General features: G+C 48.5%; 1 protein-coding gene across 1 annotated transcript in view; it reads right to left on the bottom strand.

The window, feature by feature from the left end:
• Positions 1–2291: 2291 nt before the first annotated feature.
• Positions 2292–16318, bottom strand: part of LOC137522001 (zinc finger protein 107-like) — a 28481-nt gene continuing 14454 nt past the window's right edge. Inside the window, exon 4 of the mRNA XM_068242004.1 lies at positions 2292–7073. Coding sequence (XP_068098105.1) covers positions 4515–7073 — 2559 coding nt within the window. The 3' untranslated portion in view covers positions 2292–4514. The remainder of the gene's footprint in view (positions 7074–16318) is intronic.

The raw sequence follows: 16318 nt of genomic DNA on the forward strand, positions 1-16318 counted from the left end.
ACATATTTCAGTAACAGCGCAGTGTCAGTGCAGACGTTGCTATGGGGATGGTCTGCCGGTACAGTGTAATGACATCTGCTACAGCTCACAGCACATATTTCAGTAACAGCGCAGTGTCAGTGCAGACGTTGCTATGGGGATGGTCTGCCGGTACAGTGTAATGACATCTGCTGCAGCTCACAGCACATATTTCAGTAACAGCGCAGTGTCAGTGCAGACGTTGCTATGGGGATGGTCTGCCGGGCACGCCGAAAAATGGGGGGGCTGCAGTGCGCGCGGCGCACCAAAAATTGCGTGGTCATGCCATTGTATGGGCGGAGCTAGCATGATAATGTAACAGCGAGGCATAAGAAAGCAGTGTTCACGCCATGATGTGGTCAAACGTGGATTCGCATCATGGGTGTGTAGAAACTGTGTGTCACACAGAGGTGCCTGTTTCTTCTATTGACCACATATGCTATTGTTTCGTTGTTATTGCCTGATGAAGCGGGATCAAACCTGCGAAACGCATTGCATATTTGGAGTTCATAAATAAAATATATTGACTGTGTTTACTACAGTCGTTGTGTATCTACTTGGAGGTGGTAAGTCCACCACTACCTCCTTTATTTACCAAGAATTTGGTTTTTAAAGGATACCCAAACTGAAATGTGGCATAATGAGATAGACATGTGTATGTACAGTGCTTAGCACACAAATAACTATGCTGTGTTCCTTTTTTTCTTTCTCTGCCTGAAAGAGTTAAATATAAGGTATGCAAGTGGCTGACTCAGTCCTGACTACAGTGTGACCCTCACTGATAAGAAATTCCAACTATAAAACACTTTCCTAGCAGAAAATGGCTTCTGAGAGCAAGAAAGAGGTAAAAAAAAGGGGAATTTCTTATCAGTGAGGGTCACACTGTAGTCACTTCCTGACTGAGTCAGCCACTTACATACCTGATATTTAACTCTTTCAGGCAGAGGAAGGAAAAAAAGGAACACAGCCTAGTTATTTGTGTGCTGGGCACTGTACATACACATGTCTATCTCATTATGTCACATTTCAGTTCGGGTATCCTTTAAGCTCATTTAGCTTCCTTTTATCCTTTTGGCGCCTCTGTTCTCCTGCATAATATTGAGTCCACCCTGGGTGGAGAGTTAAACCCCCTTTTTCTCATCTACAGAGAGCGACTTCTTATTCCTGAGTGGGGTCAGGAAAATCTCCCCACCTGCCTTTACAGTGGTTGCCTAATGGTAACCCTGGTTTGTGAGTATTAATATTTACTCTATCTAGTAACCATTTAAAAGTACATATTACACTATTGGGGCTCTTGGTGTTCCTTGTTTTTATAGGAGAAAAGTAATTTATGGCTCATTTTACTCTGGAAGAAATGAACTTCTTATTTGTATTTTGCATTTTAAGATTTTCCTCTTTAAAAATAAGAGAGCGGCCCTGATCATATTACTGCAAGCCCTGATCAGAAGGTCCATAATCAGCGCTGGGAGACCAGAGGACAGCGAGGGAAGACTTCTTCCTAGGCAAGTATGTGATTTTGTACCTGAGCTTTGGTTTGGGTTTACTTTAAAGGATACCCGAGGTGGAGGTGAGAGGGATATTTATTTCCCTCTAAACAATGCCAGTTGCCTGGCTGTCCTGCTGATCTCCTGGCGTAAGTAGTGAGTCAAAACCCTGAAACAAGAGAGACTAAGAGTCGGCTGAGTCGGAGTACCTGATTTGCTGCATGCTTGTTCAGGGGCTATGGCTAAAAGTATTTGAGACACAGGATCAGGACTGCCAGGCAGGCAACTGGTATTGTTTAAAGGGAAATAAATATGGCAGCCTCCATATCACTTTCACCTCGGGTTCCCTTTAAAGTACACCAGAGCTCTAAAATTAAAAAAGATTTTATACATACCTGGGGCTTCCTCCAGCCCCATCCGCCTGGTTCGCTCCCACGCTGCCGTCCTCCACTGCCTGCAGCTTCAGGAACCAGGTCCCCGCACTTCCGTCAGTCGGAGCCAGTCGGGCATAAGAGAAGTGCGCTGTTTCCGTCTCTCTCCAGCAGCCGCTGCAGAGATACGCAAAGAGCGCACTTCTCCTGCGTAGCTGGCCGCGACTGACATCAGTTACGGGACCCACAGCTGCCGGCAGTGGAGGATGGCGGCGCGGGAGCGATCGGAGCGGATGCGGCTGGAGGAATTCCAGGGTATGTATAAAATCTTTTTTTAATTTTAGAGTTCTGCGTCCCTTTAAGGACCGCTACCGTCTTGTAGATTTTGGAGGCATTGATTCAGGAAATGACACTAGTGACCATTTTAAACAACTAGATTTATTTCAAAAACTTTTCTTTAGATTTTATAGAAACATCCAGTTTACAGAAAATAAAGTGGAACGCCAGTCAGAACCCCTTGCGGTTTGGAGTGTTTGCGTCTTTATAAAGCGTGGGGTGAGGAAGTGGCAAGTACAGACTTTAGATGTTCCTCAACCATGATAAACCATTCCTGATCGTCTCAGACAGAACACAGGAAGCATGTGCAGGTGTCCCCAGACATCACCGCCTCTCCCGCCTGGATCACCCACCCATTCCTTTTGTTCTTAGAGGAACTGCAAAGTATGTTTCCGTTACATGGTGCATTTCACGTGTCTTCCCTCTCCAGAAAACGAAGTGGACATTGCTCAACCAGGAGGAGAGGCGTGTCTGTGCAGGGCTCCTCCCCAAACCTGCTAAACCAGGAGGAGAGGCATGTCTGTGCAGGGCTCCTCCCTAAACCTGCTCAACCAGGAGGAGAGGCGTGTCTGTGCAGGTCTCCTCCCCAAACCTGCTCAACCAGGAGAGGCGTGTCTGTGCAGGGCTCCTCCCCAAATCTGCTCAACCAGGATAGGCGTGTCTGTGCAGGTCTCCTCCCCAAACCGATGTCAGCATCAAATATTGCAGGGATCTAGCTACAGAATCTGCCTTTACACGGGAGATGGTCCCCCCAACTTCCTGTTCTAGAGACTACAGGAAGTTGAAAATGCCAACCATGTGGGAATCATAATCTATCCGATCGCATCCCTCCACATACTACACACAGATTTTCAATAGATTTCAGCATGGAATCTAATGAAAAGCTGTCCTGCCTCCCTCCCCCCCAAGCATATAGGGACAGCTTGCTCTCACCTGTCCATGGTGCAGTTCCCATGTCTTCTCTCCCCGCCAGCTGCTCCTTCTGGTCTCCTCACTCAAGTCCCCGGGACACTTGTATGGTAATAAGATAGAGGCCAGACACCAGGGACACCATGGCACATACCTTACATGGCCACTAGAGGCCTCTGGCATTTGGTACGTCACACAGGCGCCCCGTGACTCGAAAGAGAAGAGACTGGAAGGAGCAGCCGGCAGGAAAGAAGAGACCAGAACTGCGCCATGGACAGGTGAGAACAGCTTTGTCACTCGTCGGATGGAATGCCACTAGCGGCGCGTTCCCAACACGCCGCCAATCAACCAAAATTTTCTATCCTGCATAATCAACTGATTTTAGCAGAAAATTTTTGTCATACAGAATTCAAGAAGATTCGATAAAATGATCAAATTACCCAGATATGGATGCAATTAAACATGATACGTGTATGGCCACATTAAAGGGAACCTGAGATGAAAGAAGTCTCAGGTTCCATACTTACCTAGGGCTTCCTCCAGCTCCTTTGAGGCCGCTCAGTCCCTCACCGTCTTGCTGGGCCTCTCCTGTCCACCGCTGGATTCGCACATGCGCGGCCTGACTACGCAAGCTTCCACGTCAGTGTTCTGAGTCGACGAAGCGCAGCTCGGCCAGTGTATCGGATTGTCCAGCAGGGGACAGGAGCAGCTTGGGGAGACGGTGAGGGACCAAGCGGCCTCAAGGGGGCTGGAGGAAGCCCCAGGCAAGTATGGAACCTTACCTGAGAAATATTAGAAGACGCTTTCACAAAAAGATGTCCAGATGCAGAACCTGCATGAAAGTTGTGTTGGGTATCATGTCTCCCAAACGCCATCTTGGAAATAATGTAACTCTCCTGCAGGGTCATCGCCTGAAGGATAATAACATCAGACTGCTCTATCTAGAATGGTCAGGAGAGAGGCTGAAACACTCAGGTACTCATCACAGCTTCCCTGCAAAGCTCTGCATCTGTATGTGGCCATTAACTTGCTAAATATCTGCACATCCATCCCCGGCAATGCCGCAATATTGATGTGCAGTGTCTGCTGGTCACAGCTAAGGAACAAACACATTCAAAAAATAAAGGGCAGGCAAATGGTTAGGAAAAACCCGGCCATGCTGCTATTGGGCCTCATAGCAGCCACAATCCTTACCGAAGATGCACTGTAAGCCAGATTCTTGGGACAACTGTGAAATGTTGAGGTTTTGACTGGAGTTCTCACAATCTTAAGAAAGCTCAAAATATATATATTTTTTATGTAATGAAATATACATCTTCTCTTTACATAGGCAACTATAATAGCACATTTTTTATAACTAACAGTCTAGTGAGCAGATACCCATGTGCTGCCACGATCATAGTGACAACAGCACTTCAGTACCGATTCCGAGTTGAGGTTTCTGTCCAGGTTTTGGCTTGTGCCGTAAGGAATGCCAGAGGTATTTGGGCAGCTTGGTAAACCGGGCTCCGCACCTGCACTGGAACTGCGATGCAAGCGGATGCACCCAGCTGTGGGCCTGAAGCTGGCGATAGCCATGTAGCGCTTTGGCGCACACTGCACAGATAAAGGCCGTGTCGCTCAAATGCTGAAGCTGGTGCAGCAAGAAGTGTAGAGAACCAATTGGAGTTCGTCCACAATCACAATAGTGTTTCCGCAAAGAGCCTTTGTTCCTATCGACCTTAAACCGATGTAGCCTTAAACGCCATGGCTGACAAAAGCGGACGCCACAATCACGGCATCGGTGTGGAGCTCTATACCGGTTTAGAAGCCGTGTCACCAATTTTTTGGGCAAAATGAATGGCGTAGGAGGTGGTTGACGTGATGGTTCTAACTTTGCTTGAGGGACCTGAACAAGACCTTGGATGATCTCCAACTTTGCTTGAGGGACTATAACAAGATCTTGGATGACATCCTTCACATTTCCATTATCTTCAGCATATTGAGAAACATGTTCATGAGGTCCAGCAACACAAGTAGAGACCGTTGCTGTGTCTTCTAAAAGTTCAGGCACAGATTGTAGATCCTCAGCTGTACTCTTCTGGTTAGGTTCCATTAGTACGAGCAATGGGCTGCTTCTGCGTTCCTCTCGTGACTGAGCAGGAGGTTCCGTTGGAGAGAGGTTGGGCCTCTCATCTAGACTTAGTTGCCCGACATAACCCTGAATATCACCATTAAGTGAGCTGGAGTAGAGTCCACTTTCACCATTCTCTACAGCAGGAATCATATTGGATTTATTGACTGAGACTTTGGTGTCAACTCCATTCAAGTATTCTGCATTTGTTATAGAAAAAGATTTGGCTACAGCTCTCTTCTTGGACTCTTGTTGCTTTACTTGCCAACAAGTATGAGAAATATAGGCACATTGCTTGTTAAAGACTCTTCCACAACAGTCGCATGTGAAACCCTGGGCAGGACTAGTGCATGCGTTATCACCTTCTTGCTCACTGACAGATATGGAAACCACTTGTCCTGTTTCACTGTCGGTCCCGTTACTTCCGTTAGTCATGTGGTCTTTGTTATTGAAATGCCAGCAAGTGTGAGTAGCATAAGAACAGTGCTTGTTAAACGTTTCACCACAATATTCACAAAAGAAAGTTTGACTTGGTATGACAGATTTCACCAAGTCTGCTTTCGTGTCAACAGGAGTTGCTCCACCAAGGTGGGTACTCTTTTCTGGCTCTTGGTCCCCAGCAAATGCATTCACCACAGAGGAGATCAGGTTCTTCTCCTTCAAATGCCACCGCATGTGGTTGGTGATTGAGCAGCGCTTATTGTAAACCTTGCCACACTCTTGACACTGGTAAAATGGAGCACCTTCAACGGAAAATTGTGTGTAATAAAAGTTCTCTTCACTGTTCAAGGATGACATAGAAGCCAATTTTCCGTTCCCTTGATCTACTAGTGGAATACACTCCGTTTGTCCCGTCCAGACCTGTTCCTGGTTGGCTACACAAGATATCGGATGGGAATCAGTCAAATCAAAGACAATAGTATCTTCAGGGGAAGTCAAGTTTTGTGAGACAAAACTCTTTGCATTTTCATTACAAACATGAAACTGTAAATTGTGTGCGCTTTTAAATTTGCCACCACAGCGGTCACAAGTCACAGCACTTCGGTTTGTTGGATCGATGTTTTCTACTCCTGAGAATGCCTCCTGACTCCAGACTTGGATATCAGGGGAACCACACTTGGTTGCCACGTGGATCAGAGTACCCATATCATGATTCTTATGATGTCCTTGTAAGTTCTGGAGCTCTTCCTGGGCCTCAGCACACATCTTCTCCAACCTATTCATGGTCTCTATGCTATGCTGCTGTGGAGGGCCTACAGCCATGTTTATGCACATATGTTTCTCCAGATTGTAGAGGCGACCAAACTGTCGCCCACATCGCTCACATTTGTGGATTCTCTCCATTGGGTTGACTGACCTAGTACACTGGGTTCTGGTGTCAAAGTAGCTGTATTTTCCTAAAGTCTGCCTGGGATTTTCCTCACGGGACAAAGCGGTTTCTGTGTAGACCTCCGGTGAATAGGATATCAGCTGGCCAAATTCTGAAGATGGGATGACTTCAATGCAAGAGACTTCATTTTCTTCAAAACTGGGCTCCAGATGGTAAACTTGATCCAGAAGCTGGTTGTGCACGTTGTTCATGGTGAAGGATTGTTTTTGGCCTGGTGTTTCATTGACGAGTACACATCCTGTTTGCAGGTCCTCTGTGGTTGACAACACATAGATGTTCTCCAGTGCATCTTTTGTCTCATGTTTGCGCTTGATGTCAGGACCATGTTTGGGAATTTCCAGTCTCTTGATCTTTGGAGGTGTAGAGTTGAAAGGCTCGTAGCCCAAGCTGTCATCACTGCTGGAGTCAAAGCAATGGAGGTCCGTCCACTGCGGCAAGTCACGTTTATTCTCCTGAAAGAAGCAATCGGGAAACAAGAAAACAAAGCTGTCAACTCTGGAACTGAAGTATTACAAACAACAAACAAAATCCCAGCCACACACTGGCCTCAATTCTGGTAGCTATGGGAGGTAAATATTTTTTTGTAGGCAAGATACCTCATGAGGTATTTTCCTGTTTGTTTGTTTTTTTAGCAATTCTGAAAGATTTTTCTCCATTTCCGAACATGAGGTAAAACGTGAGGTAAATGCATAAAGTGAGGTAAAACATGAGGTAAAACATGGAGGTATTTCAGCGGGTAGCATGCAGTAAAGAAATAATCGTAGTCTGTAATTGTCTTCCATAAGTTAGGATAGCCTTTGGAAGATTTTTTTCTTTTTTTGAGAGGGGAGGTGTATTTGATTATGTAGCATCCTATGAAAAGTATATTTATAGGCCATAGGCAAACGCAGGGGGATTACAGCTGCCCAGAATCCCCCCCCCCCCCCCCCACCCCAGACCAGGGCCGGTGCAGTGTCTGGGGACAGGCACAAGTTGAGGCACCAGAATATCTACAGGTATCCTGCAGCTCACAGCACCGCCCCCTTTCTTTCCCTGCTACAGCCGACTTTGGATGGAGCAGCAGCGTGTGTACAGAGCGTGGAGCAGCAGCAGCGTGTGTACAGAGCGTGGAGCAGCAGCAGCGTGTGTACAGAGCGTGGAGCAGCAGCAGCGTGTACAGAGCATGGAGCAGCAGCAGCGTGTACAGAGCATGGAGCAGCAGCAGCGTGTGTACAGAGCGTGGAGCAGCAGCAGCGTGTGTACAGAGCGTGGAGCAGCAGCAGCGGGTGTACAGAGCGTGGAGCAGCAGCAGCGGGTGTACAGAGCGTGGAGCAGCAGCAGCGGGTGTACAGAGCGTGGAGCAGCAGCAGCGGGTGTACAGAGCGTGGAGCAGCAGCAGCGGGTGTACAGAGCGTGGAGCAGCAGCAGCGGGTGTACAGAGCATGGAGCAGCAGCAGCAGCGGGTGTACAGAGCGTGGAGCAGCAGCAGCAGCGTGTGTACAGAGCGTGGAGCAGCAGCAGCAGCGTGTGTACAGAGCGTGGAGCAGCAGCGTGTGTACAGAGCGTGGAGCAGCAGCAGCAGCAGAAGCGTGTGTACAGAGCGTGGAGCAGCAGCAGCAGCGTGTGTACAGAGCGTGGAGCAGCAGCGTGTGTACAGATCGTGGAGCAGCAGCGTGTGTACAGATCGTGGAGCAGCAGCGTGTGTACAGATCGTGGAGCAGCAGCGTGTGTACAGAGCGTGGAGCAGCAACAGCGTGTGTACAGAGCGTGGAGCAGCAGCGTGTGTTCAGAGCGTGGAGCAGCAGCCGCAGTGTGTGTACAGAGCGTGGAGCAGCAGCGTGTGTACAGAGCGTGGAGCAGCAGCAGCAGCGTGTGTACAGAGCGTGGAGCAGCAGCAGCAGCGTGTGTACAGAGCGTGGAGCAGCAGCAGCGTGTGTACAGAGCGTGGAGCAGCAGCAGCGTGTGTACAGAGCGTGGAGCAGCAGCAGCGTGTGTACAGAGCGTGGAGCAGCAGCAGCGGGTGTACAGAGCGTGGAGCAGCAGCAGCGGGTGTACAGAGCGTGGAGCAGCAGCAGCGGGTGTACAGAGCGTGGAGCAGCAGCAGCGGGTGTACAGAGCGTGGAGCAGCAGCAGCAGCGTGTGTACAGAGCGTGGAGCAGCAGCAGCAGCGTGTGTACAGAGCGTGGAGCAGCAGCAGCAGCGTGTGTACAGAGCGTGGAGCAGCAGCAGCAGCATGTGTACAGAGCGTGGAGCAGCAACAGCGTGTGTACAGAGCGTGGAGCAGCAGCGTGTGTACAGAGCGTGGAGCAGCAGCCGCAGCGTGTGTACAGAGCGTGGAGCAGCAGCGTGTGTACAGAGCGTGGAGCAGCAGCAGCAGCGTGTGTACAGAGCGTGGAGCAGCAGCAGCAGCGTGTGTACAGAGTGTGGAGCAGCAGCAGCAGCGTGTGTACAGAGCGTGGAGCAGCAGCGTGTGTACAGAGCGTGGAGCAGCAGCAGCGTGTGTACAGAGCGTGGAGCAGCAGCAGCGTGTGTACAGAGCATGGAGCAGCAGCGTGTGTACAGAGCATGGAGCAGCAGCGTGTGTACAGAGCATGGAGCAGCAGAGGGTGTACAGAGCATGGAGCAGCAGAGGGTGTACAGAGCATGGAGCAGTAGCAGCGTGTGTACAGAGCACGGAGCAGCAGCGTCTGTACAGAGCACGGAGCAGCAGCACGTGTACAGAGCACGGAGCAGCAGCGTCTGTACAGAGCACGGAGCAGTAGCGTCTGTACAGAGCACGGAGCAGCAGCGTCTGTACAGAGCACGGAGCAGCAGCACGTGTACAGAGCACGGAGCAGCAGCACGTGTACAGAGCACGGAGCAGCAGCGTCTGTACAGAGCACGGAGCAGCAGCGTCTGTACAGAGCACGGAGCAGCAGCGTCTGTACAGAGCACGGAGCAGCAGCGTGTGTACAGAGCACGGAGCAGCAGCGTGTGTACAGAGCACGGAGCAGCAGCGTGTGTACAGAGCACGGAGCAGCAGCGTGTGTACAGAGCACGGAGCAGCAGCGTCTGTACAAAGCACGGAGCAGCAGCGCGTGTACAGAGCACGGAGCAGCAGCGCGTGTACAGAGCACGGAGCAGCAGCGCGTGTACAGAGCACGGAGCAGCAGCGTGTGTACAGAGTGTGGAGCAGCAGCAGCAGCAGCAGCGTGTGTACAGAGCGTGGAGCAGCAGCAGCAGCGTGTGTACAGAGCGTGGAGCAGCAACAGCGTGTGTAGAGCGTGGAGCAGCAGCGTGTGTACAGAGCGTGGAGCAGCAGCCGCAGCGTGTGTACAGAGCGTGGAGCAGCAGCGTGTGTACAGAGTGTGGAGCAGCAGCAGCAGCGTGTGTACAGAGCGTGGAGCAGCAGCGTGTGTACAGAGCGTGGAGCAGCAGCAGCGTGTGTACAGAGCGTGGAGCAGCAGCAGCGTGTGTACAGAGCGTGGAGCAGCAGCAGCGTGTGTACAGAGCGTGGAGCAGCAGCAGCGTGTGTACAGAGCATGGAGCAGCAGAGGGTGTACAGAGCATGGAGCAGCAGAGGGTGTACAGAGCATGGAGCAGTAGCAGCGTGTGTACAGAGCACGGAGCAGCAGCGTCTGTACAGAGCACGGAGCAGCAGCACGTGTACAGAGCACGGAGCAGCAGCGTCTGTACAGAGCACGGAGCAGCAGCACGTGTACAGAGCACGGAGCAGCAGCGTCTGTACAGAGCACGGAGCAGCAGCACGTGTACAGAGCACGGAGCAGCAGCACGTGTACAGAGCACGGAGCAGCAGCGTCTGTACAGAGCACGGAGCAGCAGCGTCTGTACAGAGCACGGAGCAGCAGCGTCTGTACAGAGCACAGAGCAGCAGCGTCTGTACAGAGCACAGAGCAGCAGCGTGTGTACAGAGCACGGAGCAGCAGCGTGTGTACAGAGCACGGAGCAGCAGCGTGTGTACAGAGCACTGAACAGCAGCGTGTGTACAGAGCATGGAGCAGCAGCGTGTGTACAGAGCATGGAGCAGCAGCGTGTGTACAGAGCATGGAGCAGCAGCGTGTGTACAGAGCATGGAGCAGCAGCGTGTGTACAGAGCATGGAGCAGCAGCGTGTGTACAGAGCATGGAGCAGCAGCGTGTGTACAGAGCATGGAGCAGCAGCGTGTGTACAGAGCACGGAGCAGCAGCGTGTGTACAGAGCACAGAGCAGCAGCGTGTGTACAGAGCACGGAGCAGCAGCGTCTGTACAAAGCACGGAGCAGCAGCGAGTGTACAGAGCACGGAGCAGCAGCGAGTGTACAGAGCACGGAGCAGCAGCGCGTGTACAGAGCACGGAGCAGCAGCGCGTGTACAGAGCACGGAGCAGCAGCGAGTGTACAGAGCACGGAGCAGCAGCAGCGTGTACAGAGCACGGAGCAGCAGCGTCTGTACAGAGCACGGAGCAGCAGCGTCTGTACAGAGCACGGAGCAGCAGCGCGTGTACAGAGCACGGAGCAGCAGCGCATGTACAGAGCACGGAGCAGCAGCGCGTGTACAGAGCACGGAGCAGCAGCGCGTGTACAGAGCACGGAGCAGCAGCAGCGTGTACAGAGCACGGAGCAGCAGCAGCGTGCACAGAGCACGGAGCAGCAGCGTGTGCACAGAGCACGGAGCAGCAGTGTGTGTACAGAGCATGGAGCAGCAGTGTGTGTACAGAGCATGGAGCAGCAGCGTGTGTACAGAGCATGGATGGAAATGGTGAGGGGAGAGGGACACACTAGGTGGAGCTGCAGATCAGGTGTTCAGTTGAGAGTTGAGGTGTGTTGGTGGGGGGTGAGGCCATCTTAAAGAGGTGTGTTTTGATGACTTGCTTGAAGGTGTTGAAGGAAAGGAACGAGTCTGAGGGGGGAGTGGAAGGGGGTTCCATAGGGTGGGGGCGGCTCTTGCATAGTCCTGAAGGCATGCACTGGAGCGAGGTCAGGCGGAGATCATTGGAGGACCAGAGGGGGTGGGCAGGTATATACAGGTCCTTCTCAACAAATTAGCATATTGTGATAAAGTTCATTATTTTCTGTAATGTACTGATAAACATTAGACTTTCATATATTTTAGATTCATTACACACAGCTGAAGTAGTTGAAAACCTTTTATTGTTTTAATATTGATGATTTTGGCATACAGCTCATGAAAACCCCAAATTCCTACCTCAAAAAATTAGCATATCATGAAAAGGTTCTCTAAACGAGCTAATAACCTAATCATCTGAATCAACTAATTAACTCTAAACACCTGCAAAAGATTCCTGAGGCTTTTAAAAACTCCCAGCCTGGGGGGGGCGTGGCTAATGGCTGCATGATTCAGGAGCTCCCGAGTCACCCTATCTAAAGCGACGAAAAGCGGCAGATTTCAGCGGAGATAGAGGGCCGAGAATGGCAGAGGATAGCAGGATGGAAGTGGACGCTACAAAAAAAGCGTAAGAAAGGAGCGATGCGGCCGCAAAAATTGACTGATTTCTTTGCGGGGAAGCCGCGGGCCACGATCCAAGATGGCGCCAGACCCAGTCCCCCTCCGGACCCTAACAGTACAGAGAAGGAGGATGTACCTAATGCTGGCACAGAGCGGCGGAATTCCGAGGGGAATGCTTCAACCCCCAACACTCCGAACTCAAGAAGCCCAGCAAAGTCTCGGCTGAGACTCCAGGACTCGGATGCGCCAGAAGAGGAGGTAGGCCTAAAACCAAACCGGGATCAAAATTTTCCCCACAACATAAGTATTGACATAGAGCATTTCCCAGCAGCAGCGGAGCAAGCTATAACGCAGGAATACCTTAAGGGCATACTGACCACATTTAGTGACGCCATCTCCACACAGATCAACTCACTAACAGAGGCTGTACAAAGCTCTATGTGCTCCCTGGGTGAAAGAGTTTCCTACTCAGAAGAAAGGATTGCAGAGCTAACACAGGAACACAATAAGGTGGTTGACACTATGGACTCTCAAGCAGAGGATATTACATGGCTAAAGATGAAAGCTGCAGACGCAGAAGACAGGAATAGGCGGAACAATCTGAAGCTAAGGGGCATTGCAGAATCAATATCTGCTGAGGACCTCAGAAGTTATGTCTTCTCCCTAACTAAAGCAACTCTCCCTACACTGGCAGATATCGAAATAACGATTGATCGGGCCCACCGTCTGCCGAAGCCCAAATTTCTGCCAGATGAGGTCCCCAGAGACGTCATTGTCCGCTTTCTCTTTTATCAAACAAAAGAAGCACTGCTATCTCATATAAGAGAAAAGGGAACACTCCCCACTCCTTACCAACACATCCATCTATATGCGGATCTTTCCCAAGCTACACTCCAGCAGCGCAGGACTTTATTACCCATAACAAAAGCACTGAGGAATCATGGAATTCCATACAGATGGGGCTACCCGACAAAGATCCTAATCTCTTATGGGAGTAACAAGTTCAATATTACATCCTTGGATAATGGACTTGTTGCCTTGCAAAGATTGAAAATTCCTCTGCCGCAAGATCTAACCAATCCTGCAACATCCGTTGGTTCCTCCAAGCTGAAACAGGACTGGCATAGGGTCACTCGTAAGTAGTGAATAGCCACAACTTTCATTATCTTCTTCATGGCTGAACTTGGTTCCATGTACTACCCTTGGAGGAAAAATATCCAAGGGCATGGACTGGGCCCCTTACTAAATCCTCTAGGGAACTGTTTCTCCATGAGGACTTTTAGTGTTTGTTCGTCTGTTTTCCCACCATTGATCTATATGTTGCTATTGAAATTCACCACACGACAAATACCTGATATGGATATCCAGATGAGTATATTAGCACATGGCTCTTAAATTTATGTCGTTAAATGTTAGGGGTCTGAACACTCCTTTCAAAAGAAGTATGTTATGGAAGGAAGCTGAACTGGCACGAATCGACATTTTATTTGCTCAAGAGACGCATCTCCTTGATTCTACATCACAATATTGTAAGCATCCTAGATATGGTTCCACAATATTTAATAATTATACAAAAAAAAGCGTGGAGTCCTCATATCTTTTCACAAGGACTTAATAATAGATGTCCATGAAACCATTCGGGATACACAGGGCAGATCTCTTATTGTTGTGTGTTCCATTAATGACCACCCCTTTACACTTGTGAACCTGTATGCACCCAATACTGGTCAGCTATCATTTATTAAAAAGCTATTTCGCAAAGTAGCTACGATAAAAAAGGGGGAGGTGATTTATGGAGGGGACTTCAATAGCTGTCTGATCCCATATCTTGATGCATCCCTAAAATCAGTTAAAGTTAATCCAAATCAGCTTTCTACACTAGGAAAATTAATACATAAAGAGTCCCTTTATGACCCGTGGAGAGCCCTCCACGGTTCCGAGAGGGACTATTCTTTTTATTCTGCGGTCCATCGGTCTTACACTAGGATTGATTTTTTCCTGCTCTCGGATGTATTGTTACAAAAAGTGTCTGAGGCCAAGATAGGATCAATTACATGGTCTGACCATGCCCCAGTCACCTTCACGGTGCAATGTGGGCGAGTAACGGACAACTTCAGACCATGGAGGTTAAATGTTTCCCTTTTATACACAGAAAGGGATAAAGAATTTATTAGATCCAACATCCGGAACTTTTTTGATTGGAACGGTGGAGAGGAAACTAGCAGGGTCACTACTTGGTGTGCCCACAAGGCATTTATTAGAGGAGTGCTGATCAAAATTGGTGCTCAACGTAAAAAGCAGAGACAGAATAAGTTAGCAGAGGCACTACAGAAAGTTGCCACTTTAGAAAGAATCCATAAAAATAATCCTCACTCTGCACAACTGGAGGAGCTATTTGTAGCACGTCAAGACCTCCGTACATTATTAATTCATCAATATGAATTCAATCTGACAAGAACCAGATCTAAATATTACTCGCAAAACAATAAGGCAGGATCTTTACTAGCACAAAAAGTTAAACAAAAACAATCTAAAACACGTATCCCCTTTCTAACGGATCCTAAATCTGGCCAAAGGATCACTAATCCAAAAGAAATAGCAAATGTTTTTCAACAGTTCTACTGTGACCTGTATAATCTGAAGCAACATAGTACTACTCCGCAACCCACAGATTCTCAAATACAGTGGTTCTTAAACTCATTAAAACTACCTTCTTTATCGGAAGAACAACTAAATAGCTTGAATTCAGAAATAACCCCACTGGAAGTTTTGAATGCTATTAATACCCTCAAGATCAACAAGGCCCCAGGCCCGGATGGGTTCATAAATGAGTATTTTAAAACCTTTGCAACTACCTTGTCACAACATATTGCAGAAGTATTTAATTGCTTCATGACAACAGGCCACATCCCAAAAGAGTTCTTAGAGGCCACCATAACAGTCATACCGAAAACAGGTAAAGATATTAGTGACCCTGCTAGTTTCCGACCCATTTCTTTACTTAACTCAGACACTAAGCTGTACGCGAAGGTTTTAGCCAGGAGATTAATACGTATTTTGCCTACGTTAATTGGAAGTGACCAAGTGGGATTTACTAAGGGACGTCTCTCTACAGATGGCACCAGGAGAATGCTTTCTATTTTGCATAGCTTGGAGACCGGTCGGACGCCTTCTCTGTTCCTTACTTTGGATGCAGAGAAGGCGTTCGACCGGGTCCACTGGTCATTCTTGGATCATACTTTGTCAAAGTTCGACTTTCAAGGCCCTGTACTGAAAGGTATAATGGCATTGTATACTACACCCTCGGCAAGGATCAACGCTTCTGGTTACTTTTCTGAGGCCTTTTCCCTCTCGAATGGTACTCGGCAGGGGTGTCCGCTATCCCCCTTGTTATTTACACTATTGATGGAAACCCTTGCCGAGTCCATTCGGAGTAATAAGGCAATAGCGGGAGCTCAAATAGGAAGCCAAACACACAAGATAGGTCTTTTTGCCGACGATGTAATCTTAATAATCACAGATCCTGTACGCTCACTGGCTCAAATCAAAAATTCGTTGGACACATTCTCTAGAGTATCCTATTATAAAGTCAATCCTAATAAGTCCTTAATGTTGGATATACATTTACCAGAACCAGTAAAAAAAACAGATCTCAGGGTTGTATCCCTTCACATGGGCAAAAAAAAGTGTACCTTATCTAGGAATACAAATTCCCAACGCGTCGGCTAAATTATTTGACACTAACTATTCCCCATTACTACGGAATATAAAAGAAGAACTAAAATATCTTGGGAAATATGAACTATCATGGGCGGGCAGAATGAACGTATTCAAAATGGTAACATTACCAAAAATTTTATATATTTTTAGATCGGTAATAATTTCCCTGAAAAAATCATTTTTTACCAATCTAAACGGAATGATAGGCAAATTTATCTGGGCAGGGAAAAAATCTCGTATTAAAAGGGATATTTTGTACATACCTAAGAAATTAGGGGGCTTAGGTCTTCCAGACATAGAGGCGTATTATTATGCATGTATTTTAGATCAATCCAAATTTTGGTGGGAAAATACACCTGGGAAACCTTGGGCAAGTATAGAAGAGAATCTTGCTAAACTCCCACTTAAGGATATATTATTAGGAATTTTATTGGATACGAAAATTCCCACATTAACTCAGCCATCCTGTATCGCCACAACCCGAGCTTGGCAACAATTAAAAAAATATCTCAGTATTGCCAGAACTGATCAACCTGCTATACAAATTCCTCTTC

This window comes from Hyperolius riggenbachi, chromosome 6, assembly GCF_040937935.1.
Source record: "Hyperolius riggenbachi isolate aHypRig1 chromosome 6, aHypRig1.pri, whole genome shotgun sequence".
NCBI lineage: Eukaryota > Metazoa > Chordata > Amphibia > Anura > Hyperoliidae > Hyperolius > Hyperolius riggenbachi.